The sequence below is a fragment of the Dicentrarchus labrax genome, unplaced genomic scaffold (assembly GCF_905237075.1).
Source record: "Dicentrarchus labrax unplaced genomic scaffold, dlabrax2021, whole genome shotgun sequence".
Classification (NCBI taxonomy): domain Eukaryota; kingdom Metazoa; phylum Chordata; class Actinopteri; family Moronidae; genus Dicentrarchus; species Dicentrarchus labrax.
Genome location: NW_026136709.1, coordinates 8608883 through 8633707, shown reverse-complemented (window position 1 = coordinate 8633707; position 24825 = coordinate 8608883). Strand labels below are relative to the sequence as shown.

The following is a 24825-nucleotide window of genomic DNA, read 5'->3' as shown; positions in this document are numbered from 1 at the left end:
AATGTGTTCTCTGTGCAATCTCCTAAACTACTCACAGTCCTGCTTAGCACCCAATTGTTTTTTTTTAACTCTGTTGAAAAAGAACCCTTTCCCTTTTTATTATCATCATCATTAAATTATTATCCCCCTCCTCTTTCACCCATAACACAATAATGCTTTGTTGCTTTATATAAACTTGTGTGCAACTCCATGACCCTGCCTGTCAGATCAACTGCATCTGTGAGATTATGCAGGTTAAAGGAATAGAAGCTGAGACGCCTGATCCAGCAATCTGGCTCTGCTGGCCATCAGTTCCAGGAGGACCAAAGAAGTGGACCTCAATACGGTTATCAACTGCTTCGCTGCAACTTACAGACGTATTGTTCTCCTTCGACTGATGAGTACACAAATCTTTGTTGATATTGTTTTAAATGACTTATTAATGTTTGTGCGGGTTGATCATACCATTACCCAATGTGTGTGTGTGTTCAGTGTTTTGGAAGAGACGGTTGGATCATGTTTTTAAGAGCACAGAATAGGGAAGGACAATATGGTCAAAAATACGAAATAAATAACATCAAATAATTAACAAAAGGCTACCGTTTCCAAATGAAAAAATAAATGTATTCCCCAGAGAATTTGGATATGAACACAGAGCAGAGTAACTCTGGACGAGGCATGCTGATACTCTCTGGGGAACAGCTTTGGCAGACAACTAGGAGGCAGGACCGAAGGGTGAAGCAGCTCTGGATGGCGACCAAGAGATGAGACAGGCTGAGTTTCTGGAGTGCTGGGCAGCTGGGAAGACTTCCTGGACATGCTGGATGCTAGCTGGCTGGGAATCAGGGGTGCTCAGAAAATCCTCAGCCCACTCAGGTAGTGAACTCTTGAGCGAAGGCTTAGAGGATACTTCCTTCCATGCCATATTCAGAGCTACCATCTTGACCTTCAACAAGCTTTCATACATAGTAGAGTGCCGGACAAATCATAGAGTTCTTGATCAAAACTGTCTGCTGGGTCCATCACTGGCCAGTTCGTACTGTTAAGATTGGTGGAACTACAAGCGGTAGGACCCAAATGCATGGCAGAAGACACAGGATCTTGATGTGAAACACACAGCCTTTACTTGCCAAATTGAAGGTTTGGTACACAGGAGGTCGAGGAAACATAAGCAAACAAATCCAGATAGGTGGAGACAGAGTCCAAAAACAAGCAAAAATCCAAATAACCAGCGAAACAAACAAACAATCAAACTCGAGGGAAAAAGACAAAAAAGAGGAAGTACAACGTTTTCCAATAAAAGTGTTTCAATAGCAATGTTTACCTTTTCAGTTCAGGTTTTGTTTTCAATGTCAGATTTAATGTCACTGTTCTAGCTCATAGGAGACAGCCTTATTGTTTACAGGTGTAATTTCTCCCAGAGAGACTGTGTTAGAAACAAAAGTTAAAAAAATGAGCAGTCTGGGAGCAACTGTACACTCACTGCTAATCATAGCTCAGACAGAGACTCAGTGCCAGAAGATCATATTTTATTAAAGTCATTCCTGCAGCACAGAGAAAGTTCTTGTGTTAAAAACAATTTTCAACTACTATAAATCAAATCTTTAAATCCTGACAATCCTGAAATTATATATTTTTTGTCCTTTTTTTGTAATTTCAAGGTCAATGTAGTTTACTAACTTTTAATCTTTAAGTTTTAGGTATTGTGTCATTATTTGTAATACAGATATTAGAGTTATCCCATTGATGAGGTGCCTTAAGATGAATGGATAATAATGACATTACCTTTACTAATACTATTACTATACCTAGTTCTTTATTGTCTTCCTCTGGCCCGGCTCTGCTCTGCGATGGGGAGATGGAGGACAATGTGGCCAAGAAGAGCATTATCGGCTGGCTGCCAGAAGATGGCGCCATCAACACTAAAGGTCTGAGCAGCAAGGTGGATATGGGTGCCCTGTTCCATGTGCCTACATCTTTCTGGCAGAAGGAGACGAAGGAGCTGAGAGCCTACTTCACTCAGCAAGTTGAAGCTGATCTGCCGGCTCAGGTGGAGGCTGAGCTGAAGGCTCTGGAGGACAGAGTGCACAATTAAAACCCTACTGACAGGAAGTTCCTCCAGGAACAGGGAGGAACTTCCTGTCAGTAGGGTTTTAACCACTTCACACTAATGCTGCAACACTGAGGGACTGGTGCTGGGTTGGTGGTAGGAGGGAGGTTTGACTCTCAACATGAAGGTTAGTAGATACTGTCACTACCTCCATTCACTCACAAGAGATAGCATGGTACTAAAGCACAATCAACATGGCCCAGTAGTGCCTCTGAGATATTTAACAGTACAGTGTCTAGGATGCTGTGTTTACAAGCTGAAGCCCAAAGATCTTTTTTGGGCAAAATTCTGACAAAGAGTAGATCAAGTTTGAATGTTTTTACTCATAGAAAGGTTTTAAGTGAATTTTAGCAGCTCTTTTAATACATTATTGACTGAGTCTGAAGAAATGCCCTTTATGTTAAACTGAACTTGATATTAGAAAATATATTAATCAGATGTACAATAAATACTCAAAACATTGTAGCAGATTTCCAGTGGACCCGAGAATTACTATGCTAGTTCATCTCGTCACTTTCGTTATGTTTGTGATTAAATTGTATGATTTCAGGTGATGTTTACACACAATATGTGAAATGTTGGACCAATAAATGCGAATGAGATTATTAGGTATTTTTAGTAGTTGTATGCCAATGTTTTTATTACAGTGCAATGAATAAATATCTTCAAATGCAGAAACTCTGTCTCATGTTCATTTTAGAAGTAATATAGTAAATATGTAAGAAAATGGGATACACAATAGATAAAGCAAATTAGATCAATATGCCTTATTAAAAATAAAATGTAAAATAAACATAAACATTTCAAAAGAAGATATAATCTTGGACTACACTGGTAATGTGTGTACAGAACTGCTTCGAGCTTTGAGACTTTTACTTGCACATATCTCACAAACAGATTACTAACCACACAGTAACAGCTGTATGAGGTCAGTACATAAATCTGAACTATGATAATGTGATTACTGAGAAAACCATCTGAGCTGCAGTGTGTGGAGTTTCCTTTTATTTAACTGTGAGCAGTAAACATTTTCCTGTCTAGTCTCCACGGACTTTTTCTTCATTAACTGACATAAAACATGTGGTAAAATTACAAAATAAAGGTAGATTATGAATCCAACCCAAGTGTGATCACAAACAGTACTCATTTATTATTTCTTCACTTGAGCGTAGAGATCCTCTGGACCATCAGCAGTGTGAGTTAATCTGTTTGATGGCTCAGACACTTTGACCTGTGCATACAGCGAATCATGTTGCTGTCCACTGTCCTGCACTGAGTCAGAGGACGGTTCAGGTCTCCTCTTCGAAAAGTCAATCTCTCCATAATGGATGTTTTCTTAATTTGTGCTGACTGGCATTTGAAGAGAAAGCTCTTCACCTCTTTGACTCTGAAAAATGAATCAAATAAGAAATGTTGTGAGCTGGATCCTTCCAGATTAAATCATCACAGATCAATCTAAATTTCACTTTGGCACACAAACATCAATCTGAATCCTGACTCAGGTTAAACATTTGTTCTGATGCTGCTGGATTACAGTGCAACCTTAAATATTGTTGAGTATAAAATGGATAGGATTCTTTGGAACAATCCTCACTATGTTCAGGTCTTTTTCTTCCAATTCCAATTCTTGTGTCTCTATTATTCAAACAAAGTAGATGACAACCAGATCCAAATGACTATGGTTCCTGTTGGGTCAAAGGGGACATTTAAACATGAACTTGTTCATTTGGTGTGGTTTAACTGGATATTTATTGTGACGGGTCACTTCCTGTCACCTCATTCAGTCACTTTCTGGGACTGTAACCTGAGACAACTTGATGATGCACGATGTCCAGGTGATAAAACTCCTGGCACGCCCACAATATTAATGTTTTATGTACTTTTGGCCAATATGCAAATTTTGGCTAGTTCCACTAGTCTGACACCGCAGTAGACGTCAAGCTGTACTTATAAACAAGTACTTTGTGGTGAAATTTATTTATTCATCAAATTAAGGAATTTGAGAATATTCATTTTGAGTTTACTATTGTTGCTAGCTATTCCAAGCTGAACCTACACCGTATGAAAAAGAAGAATTTGGTTCAGCATTCGAGTCAGACATATTCAATGCAAGCTATTCAAACTGTCTTCATTTGCTGTAAATTAAAGTGCTCCTCCTTTTAATTAAGACACAGCGTGCCACCGGCCCTGTGACACATATATCTTGTACCTGACTGATTCAGCTATGTATTTCAGCCTAAGTAAGAAGCAGATCTTGAGATAGAGCCACAGCGTGCTATCAGCCCTGTGAAAAATTAAAGTTACCTCCCTAGCTGTTACTAACACGTGCTCCAGCCTGTGTAAACTTTAAAGAGCCCATCCCCTGACTGTTACTGCCTTACATGTCAGTTAGTGCATGTGAAATTTGTTGCGCCCACTAGAGCCACTATGGTCTTGTAGCTACCCCTCCTCCACATAAAGCCACTCCCATAGTGTAAGCAAACACATTGTTTGGTTAGATCGCCCGTTTTACCAACGTGTCCATGCCCCTCTAAACAGAATCTGTCCGACATTCAGATTTTAGCAAGAGCAGCAAGAATTTCATGGTATGACATTTCGAGGTGAAAATAAAACTTGATAAGCTGAGTTCTCTCCATTATATGACAGCTGTGTGCATCTGAAGCCATTAGAGATGCATATGAATTTAAAGTAAATTATCTTGTGCGCACAAGATAAAAAAAAACATTCTTTTGGGGACTTTAGGGGCTCCGTACCTCTCAAACACTGTCTACTGATTGTTGAGACTGATGCTTTCATATATATCAGACAGAGTCAATGTAAAATACTTCAAACAAACAGTTCAGTACAATGAAGGTTAGTATTTTCCCACCTGAGTCTGTTGTGGAGTTTGATGTTTCCACTTAAACCACCTGGAAGACATTAGAGAGCTGTCAGAATAATTGTACTGTGTTTCAGGTTAAATAGATGATAGAAGTAAGGACTGATGGGAAACAGCATTATTGGATGCATAAAAACATACAGATTAAAATACAATTGGTAGAGATTGGTGATGAAACTAAAGGAGGACAGTAAATCACAGAACAGGTCGTCTGAACAACAACTTTTGTTCTCTTTTGAGAGTTTCAGAGTCAACCACTTTAATCAGTACAAAAACGTAAATGTGAGGAATCTGTTGGTACAGAAATAAACAAAACTGACAGATCACATCGTCATCCATGCTCTCACCATGAACGTACGTTTAGTTAAAAGTTCAGTGCCAGAGAGTTTATTGTGTCACATCCTTTAATTTGTGATACTTACCAAACACAGAGAGCAGTGCAGATGAGAATGACAACAATGATCCCTCTCACAGCTAAACCCCATTGTAGAGAGGAGACTGAAAGGTAACAAAGGTTGAATGTTGTAAAAATACTGATGTAACCATCGTTGAAGTCTCTCTTTTAACATCTAGGTCAAGTTTAATTATATAGAATAAATTCATACATATGCAGAAAAAGTGCGAGGTACTAAAACCAAGAAACTACAATACAGCTGCAAGAAAGAAGACAAACAGAAAAGAAGAAAGTAATTATTGTGCCTTGAAAAGCACAATACTATTATTCCTCGGGCTTAATAAAATTATTATTCTTCCGTACCTTTTTTCGGCGCGCTACTCCTCCCGCAGTTTTGGTCGCACATACACAAAAAAGGTATCAAAACGTGTGGCTCGGTGAGGACATTAGTGCTAAACAGTTTACCGATAAATCGCCAAAAACCGGTCCAAAAAATGAATGGGTGTGTATTGCGAGAATCTTCAACTGCCAGAGTGCGTGACATCACCGCTAGAGTGTGGGGAGAGAGAAAATTTGTGGGAAAATAAATTTGTAAACTGCTCTCAAGGCCACAAATATCACTCTACAGAAATAATTTGTAGATAGAAACGTAGGTAAATTCTTTGGGGTCGCAGTGATACCACTGCCGAAGCTGTCAGACAAATAGTTTTGGCGGGAGATGCACTGATGCGCCAGCAACGCCCTCTCACGGCCCCATCTACTACCATGTTAAATGCAGAGGAGGAATTTTGAAAGGAGCTCGTTGAACCTCTTCTCTCTCAATCTCCCCAGGTCACATTTTTTAACTTTAGCCACTGAAACTCGGCAGTGCTATAGTCAACAAGATGACGACGCTCACGGTCTTTTCGGTTTTCATCTCGGTCGTTCCTGGCCATGGGTTCGAGGGGATTCATTTTAAATGTTTCTGTCTCTCTGAGGAGTTAGAGACAGAGAGAGTGTGCAGCTGCTGTGGCCTCCCCTGATTGCCATGACAACCAAAGCCTGCCTCTCACACACACACACACACACACACACACACACACACACGCACACACACACACAGCTAGCTACAGAGAATGACTAGACATTAATAAGCTAGCGCTAGCACTCCTTCAGGAGAATAACACACATAAACACCTTAACCAAAGCTAGCGATTAGTTAATGTGTTTATGTGTGCTAGCTCTAGCTAGCTAGCTAAGGAGGATGACAGGTTATCAATATGCTATAGGGAGGATTACATGGCATTAATATGCTAACGCTAGCGTGCTAGAGAGCAAGACATGGTAGTAACATATGGGCCAGAGCAAGGCACAATCAAAATTTCTTTAGGAATTTTCTAGTTATATAATAAGATTCAGTTTGACATTTACCTGCACTGTTTAAATGAATCCATGATGACGACTGATTACCAAAATCATTCATTGCCACACAGTAATAAACTCCTCCATCTGTCACATTGAAGCTGTAAAACTGTCCTTCAGATACAATCATGGGTCCATCTTTGCTGTTCTTGAACCAGGTGAAACGGCTGACGGGAGGCTTGGCTCTGCTGGAGCAGGTCAGGTTCACCCAGCTACCTGCTGACACCAAACCTGATGGACTGATGGACACTGAGGTGTCTTTAGGAGCATCTGAGGAAAATGTGAGATTAACTTTATTCATTAAAAATCAGCTGATATCCCATGAATCATCATGTGCTGACAGGATCCAATAACAAACTCTGGTTGTCTTACATGATACACTGAGAGTCTTTCTCTCCTCTGCTGTCTTGTTATCTTTTCCTTCATTCACAGGATATCTGACAGAACAGGTGATGTTGTATCCATCATGTTGGTCTGACAGAGTGATGCTCTCCTGGATTTTAGTTGTGAAGGTTCCATCTGTGTTTTCCTCTATTTGGTTGTGAGAGTCTTGTTGGAGATTCCAGGTGAGTTTAGGAGGGGAGTGTGGGCAGGGAGTGAAAGCTGAGCAGGTTATAGTGACAGACTGCTTCTCCTTCAGATCACCTGAGATCTCAATTCTGGGGCTTGGAGGAGAATCTGTGGTTTAAATCAAACACATTTTACAGTATAAGTATAAATAACAGTTTGTTCTGCATTTCAGTGTCCCACAGTTGACAATTTTAATGTCAAACTGTAACAATAGACTCAGTGTTTAATCAGAATTTAAATTCATGGTAAAGTGAAAAACCTCCAAATTGATAAAGTCTGCTGTTTAGACCAAAACTGTAACTGATTTCACTTTTTATTCTAAACAATAACATTATAGACTGACTGAAAGAAACAAAGCTCTCTTACCTTTAACTGTTATTTGAAGAGGATCACATTCAGCTGTTGCTCTGAATGGTTTAGTCTCAATTCTGAAGTAGTATGTGTCTGTATAATTTGTGATTAAACTGGAAAACAGAGTGGTGCAGTTTTTCTGACTCAGGTTTCCAGTAATACTCATTGGATACGTGTTAACTGTCTTACTACTGTTGAAAATCACATTGTTTGGATTATTGCCAAATCTGTGGTCAGTTTTAATCCACACTCCAAAGGTTTCTCTGCTGCTGTCATAATCTTGTTCTTGTTTAGCTCTAAAGTTACATGGGATTTGCAAACAAGATCCACTCAGTGGTTCCATCTTCTTTGGTGCAGTAATGAAGAGGTTTGTGTGTGGAGGACAATCAGCAAAAGCACCTGTAAAATCAGACTCATGATGAACAAAATGTGGAAAACATCAGCATGAAGAGAAAGTTCATGATAAATAAATCAGCAGTGTGTTGCATGCTGGTCTTTTTCCCTGTCCTGTTAACAATTTCTATATACAACATTTCACTTTGCAGTCAGGACATGAACAGTTGGAAAAAGTAACTCTATCTGCACTGGTCTTTCTGCTTTGTTTCTAAATGAAGTCCAAACTGTAAATGATTAATGTCTCCAAATAAAAGTGACTGAACAAACAGCTCACCTGAAAGAAAGAAGACACTCAGTAACATGTTGGCTGTCACCATATTCACAGACAGGACTGCAATCACACTCATCACCTGGATCTGAAAAAAAGTTACTCTTCAATATTTGAATCAAAGCATCTTTTAAACAAATCCTTCATGTTGTTTTAAAGCAACCTCAGATTCACACATTCAAACCAGGAACTTGCCATGTCCAACCAGATGTTACTGTGTTATAAGTAGTGATGAATAATATCTGCAGAGTTGCTCTGAAAACAGTTTCAATATAAAATCAGAATGATCCAGTCTGAGTTTATGATATTATAGTGCAAATAAAATGTTGCTGAAGAAACTTCTCATTTCTTTGAGGATCATTTCTGCTAAAACAAAACCCAACAAATAAAATATATCATGTCTTTTTCAGTGGAGTTCATGAAAAGCAACAAAATAAAAACTCTCTGGGTTAAAAAGTTCAAACATAAAAAGCAGTAACATTTGACCTTACCAAACGAGCCTACAGATAAACCGGAGAAACAACAGACCCAGTAACAGACTTCCCTGCTAAGCCGCTGTAACATAAAAGCAAACAGACTTGTTGTTTCAAACTAGATATCACACGACTAAAATACTGCTGAAATACAAGAAGTCTTTGCTCTTCCTGTTTGCACCCTGTGAGTGAGGAAGTCAGCTTTTGTTGCATCTTAACCTTATTAGGGTGAAAAAGACTTATTCATTATGTATTCTTAAATATTATTTTCATCACAATTCATCACATCTTGTTTTAGTACATATTACTGTACTAGATACTGTACATGTAGTTAAGATTAGTTGAACAGTATACATAAAATGTACTGAAGGATTCCCCAGGAGGAAGAGCTGGAACATGTGAAGAGCGATGTCTACCCTGCTGTAGACCTGCTGCCACTGCGACTCAGTCCTGGATAAACAGCAGGAAATGGATGGATACTAACAGACAGAGCTGGTAAAGCTGATTTTGCAAGTTTCAATCAGAGATAATATTTGAAGAAGGTGTGAGTTGTGAACTTCACAAGGAAAGTGTTCCACATCAAAGAATAAATATTCAATACACAGACACTAAACACCATTCTGGAGCACATGATGAAGACATTTTGTTGCAGAGAGCTGTGTGGCTACAGTCACTATGATCATCCTGCAGAAGCACAGAAGCACCAAAACAAGTTCCCCTTTTTACTTATAGTTCTCTGCTTGTTCTCAGCGCCCTGTTCACAACTTAACCACTTTACACCCCCCACTTCTCTTTGGTCCTGTCACTATGGTTTATCAGCAACAGATAAAGTACTCAAACACTGTTCAAAAGAAAGAAAAAAGGCTGTTATCTTAATGGTGATTAAAGATTGAATTATGAGATGTTTGTGAGCTAAAGAGGATATCTGATGAACCTTGTGCATAATGACTCAACAAATTCTTAATTGTTAACACCCAAAGATTATTTCATACATGTTGGTACCACAGAGTTTTTGCTGACTTCATCACTGCTGCTCTGTAATAACAAGCTGATGAGAGAAGTGAGTGACTAATATACTTTGTTCACTTTAAATACTCAATTAAAACACTTTTTAATAACATTTCACATATCCAACTACAACAAGTCTTCAGCCTTTCTATTCATACTCTGTGAGCGAGGAGCTTTTGTTAATATTATTTATTATTAATTATTTATTTTGAATGTTTTCTATTATTATTAACTTTACTCAACACACTAGTGTTGTGATGTATTGACTGCAAACCCATGTGTCTTATTTTTTCTGCAGTATATTTTATTTTATTTTGCAATTGTTTCAACTGTAAAACAACAAAAACAACAACAATGGATTGTAAGGAGGACAGTCAAAGGGGACAAAGATTTAGATGATCCTGCTGAGTTTCTTCTTGTTAAGTGTTTAAAGCAACAGACAGAGCTGGTGAGGGTCCTGCTGGGTCAGGTGATGAATCTGTTGTCATTTTGTATTTGGATTGCATATATATAGGTGACTAGAAACATTTTTACATTTTAGCATACATAGAACTACAGTAATACTTTAATCCATGCATTTACTGACACTGAAATGACATCCTCTGTAAACTTAAAGCTCCCTCCATTTTCTCAGCGCTTTGTATATGACATCTTCCACCACTTCTTTTTTACCCACTTTAACTCATCAACCACACACTGACAAACCTCATGCTTTTAAAACTTATTTCATTTACAGAAATATCTTCAGCACTGAAACACTATGGAGTACTGTGAGATGATGACAAGTCAACTTGATACCACAGGGTACATTTGATGTGTCTTTAAATAAATGTGATATTCTCTTGAAGGACTTGTACCACACTGTTGACTGTGTTTGTAATGTTTGAACTGTGTGCCTCTGTCAGAACTTGATTTAATAGATAACAGCTGAACTGTATTCAGGAATTAAAGGTCCAGTGTGGAAGATTTTGTGGCATCTAACAGTGTAGTTGCAGATTGCAACTCACTCGCTTCACCCTCCCTTTTCCCATCCTGGCTGTGACTGTTAGTCTTATTAGTTCCATGTAACTCATACTATTGATTTTACAGCCCTAACTTTACTGTTTTGGTTCACTCTCACAGCTTTCATCAGCCTCATTTTCAGATGCAGATGTAAAAGTCAAAGTAAAAAGCTCTAAGATTCACTGTTCACTACCTGCTCAGCACCAAACTGTAGGCAGATACAGGTAGAGACAGCTGTCATGGCCATGGCTGTACCCTTGCCTTTTCCTTGCCTTTTCCTTGTGTTTTTCTTGTGTTTCCCCCTCCCCTGTGTCTCCTATCTGTGTGTTGTGGGCGTGGGTTACCCTCCTGCCTTCCAGCTCTGCTCCACACAGTATATATGCAATGAAACCATCAACTCTCTCAGTCTATGCACCTACCTCCAGTCAACCAACAGTATATCTACTCCGGTTCTCCAGCTACTCAGTGCCTGAGCGGTCACCCCTCCTCGTGGCCCAATTGTTGAAAAACGTGTGCTAAAGTGCCCTCTACAGTGGTGAGGACGCGCTATATGTGCCCTTTTTTTTTCTTTCCGTCCTGCCCTTCAAAAAGTCTGTGCACGCCACTGCCTGCCTGCCTGCCAGCCACCATTTGTAAGCCATTTCTTCAACCCTCCCCTCATCATCGCCATCTTCATCATCTTCACCTTTAGAATAAAACCTACTAAACGTCACCATTATCTAACGTGACAGAACGATCAGGTCAATCATGGGCCGAGCAGACATAGTTTTAGATGAACTCTGGCTCCCAAAAAGTTGTGCTCCATTACAGTTTGGGTCACAGACTTCCTTAAGGTCCCTAAACCTCAGCCACAGGTTCCAAGCTCTCAGCCCAAGCTTCAGTCCCAGATTCCTAGCTATCAACCTCAGTCCCAGGTTAGCCTCAGCTAGAGGTCCCCGTTTTCAGTCCAAGTCTCTTAGCTTTCAGCCATCTAGCCACCACTCTTCTAACTCTCAGTTTGCTAGTCTCCAGCCTCCAACCAGCTTCCCCCGTCAGCAACCAATCAGTCTGCACTCCAGTTAAATAGGCTAGGGTTAGACAGGCTGGAAGTACAGGTTTTCACTTTTTGCCATGTTTTAACTTTGTTATTTATGTTTTATTTGATCCTTTTATTGCATGTTTTTATATTGTGTTTATGCTTGGTTTTGTGAGTGTTTTATGTATGCTTTTAAGTTGAAATCAGTTGAGTTGTTTTAGCCTACTTCCTCCCTGACACTATGCCAATCATGCTCAATAACCTGCACCTGGCCGGCCACCTGATATACAACATGGTTCATCAATGGCAGGGGAGAGCTGACCCATGGTGGACCAATCGGTGGCCAAGGGGTGGGACAAAGCAGCGAGACACAGAGTACAGCACAGAGACAACAAAGGAACAGGAACGGAGATGCAGGACGAGGACAAGGCACGAACAGAGGGATTGAAGCACTGCAGAAGGGAAAGCGTCAGGAAAAATAGAGATCTTCACCTGGGAAAAGATCAGTGGCCAGCAAAAGTCCAGAGTGTTACAATGGGACACAAAGGCAGGTTCAGAGCTGTTTGAGACGCCGGCGTTATATTGGGTCTGCCGAAGAAGAGAGGCAGAGTAGACGTGTTGTGAGAACACGTCAGGTGGCAGAGTCTCTGCTGATATATTTGGATGACATAATCATTTACTCACCTGTCTTCTCTTCTCAACTGCAGCATTTAGATGAGGTGTTCCAAAGGCTTTGGCGGCATTGGTGAGACTGCGGCTGAAGTGTAGGTTCCTTCAGTGTGAGGTGAAGTTCTTGGGCCATGTGTCAAGTTTTGCTAAGATCACTCTGCCCCTGAAGGGTTAGGGGTTAGGGTTGATGGCTACTGACAGTAATCCCAGCAGACAAAAAGTCGTGAAGTAGGAAAGTGCAGTGAGCTCCTGAATGCCAGACATCCTTTGACGCTTTGAAAACAGCATGGACAAAGCCCCAGTGCTAGCTTATGTTCATTATGCATTGTCTATACAGACTGCAGTAACCAGGGGTTAGGAGCAGTAATAGCTCAGGTCCAAGAAGGAAGCCAACGTGTAATAGCTTATGCAAGCCTATGTTTGCAAGCAATTGGAAAAAAATGATGCTTTTAAAGCTCATTCAAATTGGAACTTCTGGCCCTCAAGTGGGCAGTGACAGACAAATTCAAAGACTACCTGACTGCTGCCCAATTTACTGTGTACACTGATAATAACCCTGTTGCTCACTTGCAGACGGCCTGCCTGGGTGCAGTAGCAGCCATTTAACTATGATATTATGTACTGCTTGGGTAAAAATAATATGAATGCAGATGTACTGTCCAGATTCCCAGTGGTGTCTAAGCCAGGAGATGCACCAGATGAAGAACGAGGCAACGAAACAGACCCCATCACAGCAGCCGTTGTACCAGCCCCTGAAGGGAGAGGTGAAGGATGGGCCAGTAGTGAGTGGGAGGAGGCACAAACAAACGACCCTGACATACAAGCAGTCAAGAGGTATGTGGAAGTACAGCTAGCACCCAAGGGACCAGGATGACTTAAATACTGCAGCAGTACAAGAAGCCTTCACTCTTCCTGTTTGCACCCTGTGAGTGAAGAAGTCAGGTTTTGTTGCATCTTAACCTTATTAGGGTGAAAATGACTTAATTGTTGTTTCTTGCCACATCACTGACTGCAAGCCTGAATGCTTTATCTTCTGTTATAACATATTACATATATCACAATAGACATGTAGTTAAGATTAAATTGAAGATAGGTAGATATAAAATAGACATGTAATGTACAGCAGGTGGTTTATTAACGCCTCATGGATGGAAGATTTACGTCTGGACTACCCTGCTATAGACCTGCTGCCACTGCAACCCAGCCCTGGATAAATAACAGAAAATGGATGGAGGCTAACAGACAGAAAGATTTTGCCCATCAGAAGCAATATTTAAAGATGTGTGTGAACTTATGTGTGGTAGTTATTTTTCACTTCACAAGGTAAGTCTTCTACATCAAAGAATCAATATTCAATAAAAGGACAATAAACACCATTCTGGACAATATGATGAAGACATTTTGTTGCAGAGAGCTGTGTGGCTACAGTCACTATGATACAGAAGCAGCAAAACAACTTCTCCTTTTTACGTATAGTTCTCAGCTTTTTCTCAGCACTAACATCCCACCACTTCTCTTTGGTCCTCTCACTCTGGTTTATCAGCCACAAACAGATAAAGTTCTTTCATCACATATAGCATCGAAAGAACATTAAATACTGTAACAAAAAAAGCTTTCTGTTAATATTTCACAGATATGTTACACTGCTTTAGTGGTAATTAAAGATTGAACTATGAGTTGAAGAGGATATATAATAATACAACTTCATGCCTAATAACTCAACTTATTCTCAATCACCAAGACAAAGATTATTTCATACATGTTGGTACCACAGAGTTTTGCTTTGTGGTTGATTGATGTTTGTTCTTCACTTCACTATATGCTGGAAAGCATATTCAGCCTCATGAAAACCCTTTCCAACCATCAACAGGCCACAGATTTGGAACTGGCATCTGCCACTGATCTGTCTATATCCTCTGCAGGGTATTAAAAGCCTTCCAGAAATGCATAGAAAGGAGCAGATAGAAAGAGTACACCTAAGAGACAGTGCTGCCCTAGTCAGAATTGAATGCTAATCTAAAAAAGTGGGTCTTAAGCTCTGCCACAATTGCGAAAAGTGAAAATCTCTGACAAGTAAGAGGGGGCCAAGCCATTAATGGCGTTAAAAACAAACAACAGAAGTTTAAAATCAATTCTAAAACGGACTGGAAGCCAGTGGAGTGACGACAGCACAGGGGTAATGTGTTCGTGTCTGGACGTGCTTGTCAAAAATCGGGTTGGAGAGTTGAAGACGAGAAGTTGGAGACGAGATATTGAGGACTGACTGATGCCAACAATCAGAAATGCAGCGGCCCCAGGTGAGGAGAAAAGCACAGCCTCTTCACCTGCAGGAGTTCGTGGTGAGCAGCCAGACAGGGCCAAGAGAGTGATTGGAAACATCAGACGAATAACATAACCACTGTTTTTTCAGTAATCGCCTGATTGGTTAGTAAATTGAGTGATTTGAAATTTTTTGTCTGAAAGCTGTCACATTCTGAGAGGGCCCTGTGTGTTTTAACTGTTATTTATTGTATATTTTATACCTTTTATTGCATTTCTTTTGTAGTGGTTACGCTTGATTTTATTTTTGGTTTATGAGATTGTGGTTTTGAGCTTGCTTTTAAGTTGGAACTGAGTGTTATGTTGTACTTTCTCCCTGACATTCGGACGGATTGGACTAATCACTGGTTCCTACACCTGATCAGCTCTTAGCTTATTTTACAGACAGCAGGGCCCACCAATGGCAGATGAGAGTTGGCCCATGGTGGACCAATCGGTGGTCCTGGGGTGGGACAAAGGCAGCAGAATGCGGAAATAAGAAAGGCATACCTGGCACAACGGGGAGAGACAGAAGCAGAAGGAAACAGCCTGGAACTACAGGAAGGAGAAGGAACGAGAGAGACACAAAATGGATAGTCTGGAGGGACAAATGAGAGACACATGAGATACAGACGACTCAGGAGCAAGATGAAGCAGAGTGGAGGGAATGAGGCATGAGCAGAGGGATTCTAAGCACCACAGAAGGGAAAGAGTTGGGGGGAAGAGAGACCTTCACCAGAGGCAAGTGCACCAGCCAATGGAAGTCCAGAGTGTTACGATGCGACACAAAAGCAGCAGAGTGAGAGCTCTGTTTGCTGAGTGAGTATCTTTTGGATAGAGTAACACTCTGGCGTGTGAGGTTTGAGTAAAAGCATTACTTGTTGGTTAACTGGCTGCAGTCTTGTGCTCCTCAGGTGTCCCTGATGGTGGGTCGAAACGCCGGCGTTAGATTGGGTTGGCCTAGTTGGCCTGTGCAATCTCCTAAGCTACTCACAGTCCTGCTTACCACCCGATTGTTTTTTTTTTTTTTACTTTTTTTAAGAACCCTTTCCCTTTTTATTATCATCATCATTAAATTAGTATCCCCCTCCCCTTTCACCCATAACACAAGAATGCTTTTGTTGATTTATATAAACTTGTGTGCAACTCCATGACCCTGCCTGTCAGATCAACTGCATCTGTGAGATTATGCAGGTTAAAGGAATAGAAGCTGAGACGCCTGATCCAGCAATCTGGCTCTGTTGGCCATCAGTTCCAGGAGGACCAAAGAAGTGGACCTCAATACGGTTATCAACTGCTTCGCTGCAACTTACAGACGTATTGTTTTCCTTTCGACTGATGAGTACACAAATCTTTGTTGATATTGTTTTAAATGACTTATTAATGTTTGTGCGGGTTGATACCATACCATTACCCAATGTGTGTGTGTGTTCAGTGTTTTGGAAGAGATGGTTGGATCATGTTTTTAAGAGCACAGAATAGGGCTGGACAATATGGTCAAAAATAAGAAATAAATAACATCAAATAATTAACAAAAGGCTACCGTTTCCAAATGAAAAAATAAATGTATTCCCCAGAGAATTTGCATATGAACGCAGAGCAGAGTAACTCTGGACGAGGCATGCTGATACTCTCTGGGGAACAGCTTTGGCAGACAACTAGGAGGCAGGACCGAAGGGTGAAGCAGGTCTGGATGGCGACCAAGAGATGAGACAGGCTGAGTTTCTGGAGTGCTGGGCAGCTGGGAAGACTTCCTGGACATGCTGGATGCTAGCTGGCTGGGAATCAGGGGTGCTCAGAAAATCCTCAGCCCACTCAGGTAGTGAACTCTTGAGCGAAGGCTTAGAGGATACTTCCTTCCATGCCATATTCAGAGCTACCATCTTGACCTTCAACAAGCTTTCATACATAGTAGAGTGCCGGACAAATCATAGAGTTCTTGATCAAAACTGTCTGCTGGGTCCATCACTGGCCAGTTCGTACTGTTAAGATTGGTGGAACTACAAGCGGTAGGACCCAAATGCATGACAGAAGACACAGGATCTTGATGTGAAACACACAGCCTTTACTTGCCAAATTGAAGGTTCGGTACACAGGAGGTCGAGGAAACATAAGCAAACAAATCCAGATAGGTGGAGGCAGAGTCCAAAAACAAGCAAAAATCCAAATAACCAGAGAAAGAAACAAACAATCAAACTCGAGGGAAAAAGACAAAAAAGAGGAAGTACAACGTTTTCCAATAAAAGTGTTTCAATAGCAATGTTTACCTTTTCAGTTCAGGTTTTGTTTTCAATGTCAGATTTAATGTCACTGTTCTAGCTCATAGGAGACAGCCTTATTGTTTACAGGTGTAATTTCCCCCAGAGAGACTGTGTTAGAAACAAAAGTTTAAAAAATGAGCAGTCTGGGAGCAACTGTACACTCACTGCTAATCATAGCTCAGACAGAGACTCAGTGCCAGAAGATCATATTTTATTAAAGTCATTCCTGCAGCACAGAGAAAGTTCTTGTGTTAAAAACTATTTTTAACTATTATAAATCAAATCTTTAAATCCTGACAATCCTGAAATTATATATTTTTTGTCCTTTTTTTGTAATTTCAAGGTCAATGTAGTTTACTAACTTTTAAGCTTTAAGTTTTAGGTATTGTGTCATTATTTGTAATACAGATATTAGAGTTATCCCATTGATGAGGTGCTTTAAGATGAATGGATGATGAGGACATTACCTTTACTAATACTATTACTATAACTAGTTCTCTATTGCTTTCCTCTGGCCCGGCTCTGCTCTGCGGTGGGGAGATGGAGGACAAGATGGCCAAGAAGAGCATTATCGGCTGGCTGCCAGAAGATGGCGCCATCAACACTAAAGGTCTGAGCAGCAAGGTGGATATGGGTGCCCTGTTCCATGTGCCTACATCTTTCTGGCAGAAGGAGACGAAGGAGCTGAGAGCCTGCTTCACTCAGCAAGTTGGAGCTGATCTGCCGGCTCAGGTGGAGGCTGAGCTGAAGGCTCTGGAGGACAGAGTGCACAATTAAAACCCTACTGACAGGAAGTTCCTCCAGGAACAGGGGGGAACTTCCTGTCAGTAGGGTTTTAACCACTTCACACTAATGCTGCAACACTGAGGGACTGGTGCTGGGTTGGTGGTAGGAGGGAGGTTTGACTCTCAACATGAAGGTTAGTAGATACTGTCACTACCTCCATTCACTCACAAGAGATAGCATAGTACTAAAGCACAATCAACATGGCCCAGTAGTGCCTCAGAGATATTTAACAGTACAGTGTCTAGGATGCTGTGTTTACAAGCTGAAGCCCAAAGATCTTTTTTTGGCAAAATTCTGACAAAGAGTAGATCAAGTTTGAACGTTTTTACTCATAGAAAGGTTTTAAGTGAATTTTAGCAGCTCTTTTAATACATTATTGACTGAGTCTGAAGAAATGCCCTTCATGTTAAACTGAACTTGATATTAGAAAATAGATTAATCAGATGTACAATAAATACTCAAAACATTGTAGCAGATTTCCAGTGGACCCGAGAATTACTATGCTAGTTCATCTCGTCACTTTCGTTATGTTTGTGATTAAATTGTATGATTTCAGGTGATGTTTACACACAATATGTGAAATGTTGGACCAATAAATGCGAGTGAGATTATTAGGTATTTTTACAAGTTGTATGCCAACGTTTTTATTACAGTGCAATGAATAAATATCTTCAAATGCAGAAACTCTGTCTCATGTTCATTTTAGAAGTAATATAGTAAATATGTAAGAAAATGGGATACACAATAGATAAAGCAAATGAGATCAATATGCCTTATTAAAAATAAAATGTAAAATAAACATAAACATTTCAAAAGTAGATATAATCTTGGACTACACTGGTAATGTGTGTACAGAACTGCTTCTGGTGTCAAGTTCAATATAATTCATTCTCATGTCATTAAGATTAGTTCCTATTCAGAGCTTTGAGACTTTTTCTTGCACATATCTCACAAGCAGATTACTAACCACACAGTAACAGCTGTATGAGGTCAGTACATAAATCTGAACTATGATAATGTGATTACTGAGAAAACCATCTGAGCTGCAGTGTGTGGAGTTTCCTTTTAACTGTGAGCAGTAAACATTTTCCTGTCTAGTCTCCACTTACTTTCTTCATTAAGTGACATAAAACATGTGGTAAAATTACAAAATAAAGGTAGATTATGAATCCAACCCAAGTGTGATCACAAAACAGTACTCATTTATTATTTCTTCACTTGAGCGTAGAGATCCTCTGGACCATCAGCAGTGTGAGTTAATCTGTTTGATGGCTCAGACACTTTGACCTGTGCATACAGCGAATCCTGCTGCTGTCCACTGTCCTGCACTGAGTCAGAGGACGGTTCAGGTCTCCTCTTCGAAAAGTCAATCTCTCCATAATGGATGTTTTCTTCACTTGTGCTGACTGGCATTTGAAGAGAAAGCTCTTCACCTCTTTGACTCTGAAAAATGAATCAAATAAGAAATGTTGTGAGCTGGATCCTTCCAGATTAAATCATCACAGATCAATCTAAATTTCACTTTGGCACACAAACATCTGAAAACATCAATCTGAATTCTGACTCAGGTTAAACATTTGTTCTGATGCTGCTGGATTACAGTGCAACCTTAAATATTGTTGAGTATAAAATGGATAGGATTCTTTGGAACAATCCTCACTATGTTCAGGTCTTTTTCTTCCAATTCCAATTCTTGTGTCTCTATTATTCAAACAAAGTAGATGACAACCAGATCCAAATGACTATGGTTCCTGTTGGGTCAAAGGGGGACATTTAAACATGAACTTGTTCATTTGGTGTGGTTTAACTGGATATTTATTGTGACGGGTCACTTCCTGTCACCTCATAAGTCACTTTCTGGGACTGTAACCTGAGACAACTTGATGATGCACGATGTCCAGGTGATAAAACTCCTGGCACGCCCACAATATTAATGTTTTATGTACTTTTGGCCAATATGCAAATTTTGGCTAGTTCCACTAGTCTGACACCGCAGTAGACGTCAAGCTGTACTTATAAACAAGTACTTTGTGGTGAAATTTATTTATTCATCAAATTAAGGAATTTGAGAATATTCATTTTGAGTTTACTATTGTTGCTAGCTATTCCAAGCTGAACCTACACCGTATGAAAAAGAAGAATTTGGTTCAGCATTCGAGTCAGACATATTCAATGCAAGCTATTCAAACTGTCTTCATTTGCTGTAAATTAAAGTGCTCCTCCTTTTAATTAAGACACAGCGTGCCACCGGCCCTGTGACACATATATCTTGTACCTGACTGATTCAGCTATGTATTTCAGCCTAAGTAAGAAGCAGAACTTGAGACAGAGCCACAGCGTGCTATCAGCCCTGTGAAAAATTAAAGTTACCTCCCTAGCTGTTACTAACACGTGCTCCAGCCTGTGTAAACTTTAAAGAGCCCATCCCCTGACTGTTACTGCCTTACATGTCAGTTAGTGCATGTGAAATTTGTTGTGCCCACTAGAGCCACTATGGTCTTGTAGCTACCCCTCCTCCACATAAAGCCACTCCCATAGTGTAAGCAAACACATTGTTTGGTTAGATCGCCCGTTTTACAAAATTGTCCATGCCCCTCTAAACAGAATCTGTCCAACATTCAGATTTTAGCAAGAGCAGCAAGAATTTCATGGTATGACATTACGAGGTGAAAATAAAATTTGATAAGCTGAGTTCTCTCCATTATATGACAGCTGTGTGCATCTGAAGCCATTAGAGATGCATCTGAATTTATAGTAAATTATCTTGTGCGCACAAGATAAAAAAAAATTTAGGGGCTCCGTACCTCTCAAACACTGTCTACTGATTGTTGAGACTGATGCTTTCATATATATCACACACTGTCATTGTAAAATACTTCAAACAAACAGTTCAGTACAATGAAGGTTAGTATTTTCCCACCTGAGTCTGTTGTGGAGTTTGATGTTTCCACTTAAACCACCTGGAAGACATTAGAGAGTTGTCAGAATAATATACTGTGTTTCAGGTTAAATAGATGATAGAAGTAAGGACTGATGGGAAACAGCATTATTGGATGCATAAAAACATACAGATTAAAATACAATTGGTAGAGATTGGTGATGAAACTAAAGGAGGACAGTAAATCACAGAACAGGTGGTCTGAACAACAACTTTTGTTCTCTTTTGAGAGTTTCAGAGTCAACCACTTTAATCAGTACAAAAATGTAAATGTGAGGAATCTGTTGGTACAGAAATAAACAAAACTGACAGATCACATCCTGATCCATGCTCTCACCATGAACGTACGTTTAGTTAAAACTTCAGGGACAGAGAGTTTATTGTGTCACATCCTTTAATTTGTGATACTTACCAAACACAGAGAGCAGTGCAGATGAGAATGACAACAATGATCCCTCCAACAGCTGAACCCCATTGTAGAGAGGAGACTGAAAGGAAACAAAGGTTGAATGTTGTAAAAATACTGATGTAACCATCGTTGAAGTCTCTCTTTTAACATCTAGGTCAAGTTTAATTGTATAGAATAAATTCATACATATGCAGATGATATGCGAGGTACTAAAACCAAGAAACTACAATACAGCTGCAAGAAAGAAGATAAACAGAAAAGAAGAAAGTAATTATATAATAAGATTCAGTTCTACATTTACCTGCACTGTTTAAATGAATCCATGATGACAACTGATTACCAAGATCATTTGTAGCCACACAGTAATAAACTCCTCCATCTGTCACAGTGAAGCTGTAAAACAGTCCTTCAGATACATTCATGGGTCCATCTTTGCTGTTCTTGAACCAGGTGAAGCGGCTGACGGGAGGCTTGGCTCTGCTGGAGCAGGTCAGGTTCACCCAGCTACCTGCTGACACCAAACCTGATGGACTGACGGACACTGAGGTGTCTTTAGGAGCATCTGAGGAAAATGTGAGATTAACTTTATTCATTAAGAATCAGCTGATATCCCATGAATCATCATGTGCTGACAGGATCCAATAACAAACTCTGGTTGTCTTACATGAAACACTGAGAGTCTTTCTCTCCTCTGCTGTCTTGTTATCTTTTCCTTCATTCACAGGATATCTGACAGAACAGGTGATGTTGTATCCATCATGTTGGTCTGACAGAGTGATGCTCTCCTGGATTTTAGTTGTGAAGGTTCCATCTGTGTTTTCCTCTATTTGGTTGTGAGAGTCTTGTTGGAGATTCCAGGTGAGTTTAGGAGGGGAGTGTGGACAGGGAGTGAAAGCTGAGCAGGTTATATTGACAGACTGCTTCTCCTTCAGATCACCTGGGATCTCCATTCTGGGGCTCGGAGGAGAATCTGTGATTTAAATCAAACATATTTACACTGAAAGTAGATTACAAATTACAGAAGCGTATTGCATTCACTTGAAAATGTATTTTTATGGTTGGTTTTCGGATTTTCTGAATCATTTTTTTTTTTGTTTTTCGGACAAATTTTCTTTCTGAGTTTAGAGAGCATTTGAAACAATAGATGCATTAATTTCTTTATTGAGAGCTTGATTTAACGGAAACAAACATTACCGGCTTGTTTAGTTCAATCAAGTTTTACTTTGATCTGGGTTTAAGACACAGATGGTCCTGTCTTTAAGTCATATAGATGGTATTATCATTAGTTTGTCGACTCTTGTTGAAGATGGGGCATGTATGTGCGGGCAGGAGTCACCATAGGTCCATGGGAGTCACTTGTAGGTTGGAGGTTCTCACGGGAGTTCGAAGTATCTCGATAATTCAGAAAAAAACATCCAAAAAACAAATCAAAAAATGATTTTTTTTTTTTAAGTAAATGCAATTCGCTTCCTTAAAAAATGAGTATTAACAAAAGTTTTTTTCTACTTTTCACTGTCCCAGAATTTGACCATTTTAATGTCAAACTGTAACAATAGACTCAGTGTTTAATCAGAATTTAAATTCATGGTAAAGTGAAAAACCTCCAAATTGATAAAGTGTGCTGTTTAGACCAAAACTGTAACTGGTTTCACTTTTTATTCTAAACAATAACATTATAGACTGACTGAAAGAAACAAAGCTCTCTTACCTTTAACTGTTATTTGAAGAGGATCACAAACAGCTGTTGCTCTGAATGGTTTAGTCTCAATTCTGAAGTAGTATGTGTCTGTACTTGTGATTAAACTGGAAAACAGAGTGGTGCAGTTTTTCTGACTCAGGTTTCCAGTAATATTCATTGGATACGTGTTAACTGTCTTACTACTGTTGAAAATCACATTGTTTGGATTGAGGCCAAATCTGTGGTCAGTTTTAATCCACACTCCAAAGGTTTCTCTGCTGCTTTTAAAATCTTGTTCTGATTTAGCACTAAAGTTACATGGGATTTGCAAACAAGATCCACTCAGTGCTTCCATCTTCTTTGGTGCAGTAATGAAGAGCTTTGTGTCTTGAGGACAATCAGCCAAAGCACCTGTAAAATCAGACTCATGATGAACAAAATGTGGAAAAAAATCAGCATGAAGAGAAAGTTCATGATAAACAAATCAGCAGTGTGTTGCATGCTGGTCTTTTTCCCTGTCCTGTTAACAATTTCTATATAAAACATTTCACTTTGCAGTCAGGACATGAACAGTTGGAAAAAGTAACTCTATCTGCACTGGTCTTTCTGCTTTGTTTCTAAATGAAGTCCAAACTGTAAATGATTAACGTCTCCAAATAAAAGTGACTGAACAAACAGCTCACCTGAAAGAAAGAAGACACTCAGTAACATGTTGGCTGTCACCATATTCACAGACAGGACTGCAATCACACTCATCACCTGGATCTGAAAAAAAGTTACTCTTCAATATTTGAATCAAAGCATCCTTCATGTTGTTTTAAAGCAACCTCAGATTCACACATTCAAACCAGGAACTTGCCATGTCCAACCAGATGTTACTGTGTTATAAGTAGTGATGAATAATATCTGCAGAGTTGCTCTGAAAACAGTTTCAATATAAAATCAGAATGATCCAGTGTGAGTTTATGATATTACAGTGCAAATAACATGTTGCTGGAGAAACTTCTCATTTCTTTGAGGATTATTTCTGCTAAAACAAAACCCAACAAATAAAATATATCATGTCTTTTTCAGTGGAGTTCATGAAAAGCAGCAAAATAAAAACTCTCTGGGTTAAAAAGTTCAAACATAAAAAGCAGTAACATTTGACCTTACCAAACGAGCCTACAGATAAACCGGAGAAACAACAGACCCAGTAACAGACTTCCCTGCTAAGCCGCTGTAACATAAAAGCAAACAGACTTGTTGTTTCAAACTAGATATCACACGACTAAAATACTGCTGAAATACAAGAAGTCTTTGCTCTTCCTGTTTGCACCCTGTGAGTGAGGAAGTCAGCTTTTGTTGCATCTTAACCTTATTAGGGTGAAAAAGACTTATTCATTATGTATTCTTAAATATTATTTTCATCACAATTCATCACATCTTGTTTTAGTACATATTACTGTACTAGATACTGTACATGTAGTTAAGATTAGTTGAACAGTATACATAAAATGTACTGAAGGATTCCCCAGGAGGAAGAGCTGGAACATGTGAGGAGCGATGTCTACCCTGCTGTAGACCTGCTGCCACTGCGACTCAGTCCTGGATAAACAGCAGGAAATGGATGGATACTAACAGACAGAGCTGGTAAAGCTGATTTTGCAAGTTTCAATCAGAGATAATATTTGAAGAAGGTGTGAGTTGTGAACTTCACAAGGAAAGTGTTCCACATCAAAGAATAAATATTCAATACACAGACACTAAACACCATTCTGGAGCACATGATGAAGACATTTTGTTGCAGAGAGCTGTGTGGCTACAGTCACTATGATCATCCTGCAGAAGCACAGAAGCACCAAAACAAGTTTCCCTTTTTACTTATAGTTCTCTGCTCTTTCTCAGCGCCCTGTTCACAACTTAACCACTTTACATCCCCCCACTTCTCTTTGGTCCTGT

The 24825-nt window shown here is 39.7% G+C and overlaps 3 protein-coding genes across 7 annotated transcripts in view; 1 reads left to right on the top strand and 2 right to left on the bottom strand.

Annotated features, from left to right (window-relative positions):
• Positions 1–200: 200 nt before the first annotated feature.
• LOC127369581 (phosphoenolpyruvate carboxykinase [GTP]-like) lies at positions 201–17991 on the top strand. The gene is made up of 2 exons (XM_051411083.1): positions 201–855; positions 17568–17991. The coding sequence occupies exons 1-2, from the start codon at positions 797–799 to the stop codon at positions 17848–17850; spliced, it is 342 nt and encodes a 113-aa protein (XP_051267043.1). The 5' UTR covers positions 201–796; the 3' UTR covers positions 17851–17991.
• LOC127369577 (sialoadhesin-like) lies at positions 3291–24178 on the bottom strand. 3 transcript variants are annotated; one of them, XM_051411077.1, is made up of 10 exons: positions 12530–12644; positions 8839–8902; positions 8354–8435; positions 7699–8082; positions 7135–7440; positions 6772–7032; positions 5725–5910; positions 5390–5465; positions 4959–4998; positions 3291–3476 (listed from the first exon to the last, which is right to left on the bottom strand). In XM_051411077.1, the coding sequence occupies exons 3-10, from the start codon at positions 8424–8426 to the stop codon at positions 3426–3428; spliced, it is 1377 nt and encodes a 458-aa protein (XP_051267037.1). In that variant the 5' UTR covers positions 8427–8435; positions 8839–8902; positions 12530–12644; the 3' UTR covers positions 3291–3425. The 3 variants fall into 3 exon arrangements, with proteins under 3 accessions (XP_051267037.1, XP_051267036.1, XP_051267035.1); XM_051411076.1 differs by lacking the exons at positions 8839–8902; positions 12530–12644 and adding an exon at positions 24040–24178; XM_051411075.1 differs by lacking the exon at positions 12530–12644 and having other exon boundaries at positions 8839–8958.
• Positions 18476–24825, bottom strand: part of LOC127369576 (B-cell receptor CD22) — a 137158-nt gene continuing 130808 nt past the window's right edge. The window contains exons 2-8 of one of the 3 annotated variants that reach the window (XM_051411073.1): positions 23568–23649; positions 22915–23295; positions 21871–22176; positions 21508–21768; positions 21210–21285; positions 20780–20819; positions 18476–19302 (exon numbers count right to left, since the gene is read on the bottom strand). In XM_051411073.1, coding sequence (XP_051267033.1) covers positions 19066–19302; positions 20780–20819; positions 21210–21285; positions 21508–21768; positions 21871–22176; positions 22915–23295; positions 23568–23640 — 1374 coding nt within the window. In that variant the 5' untranslated portion in view covers positions 23641–23649 and the 3' untranslated portion in view covers positions 18476–19065. The remainder of the gene's footprint in view (positions 19303–20779; positions 20820–21209; positions 21286–21507; positions 21769–21870; positions 22177–22914; positions 23296–23567; positions 23650–24825) is intronic. The other 2 variants (XM_051411074.1, XM_051411071.1) reach the window with 2 other exon arrangements.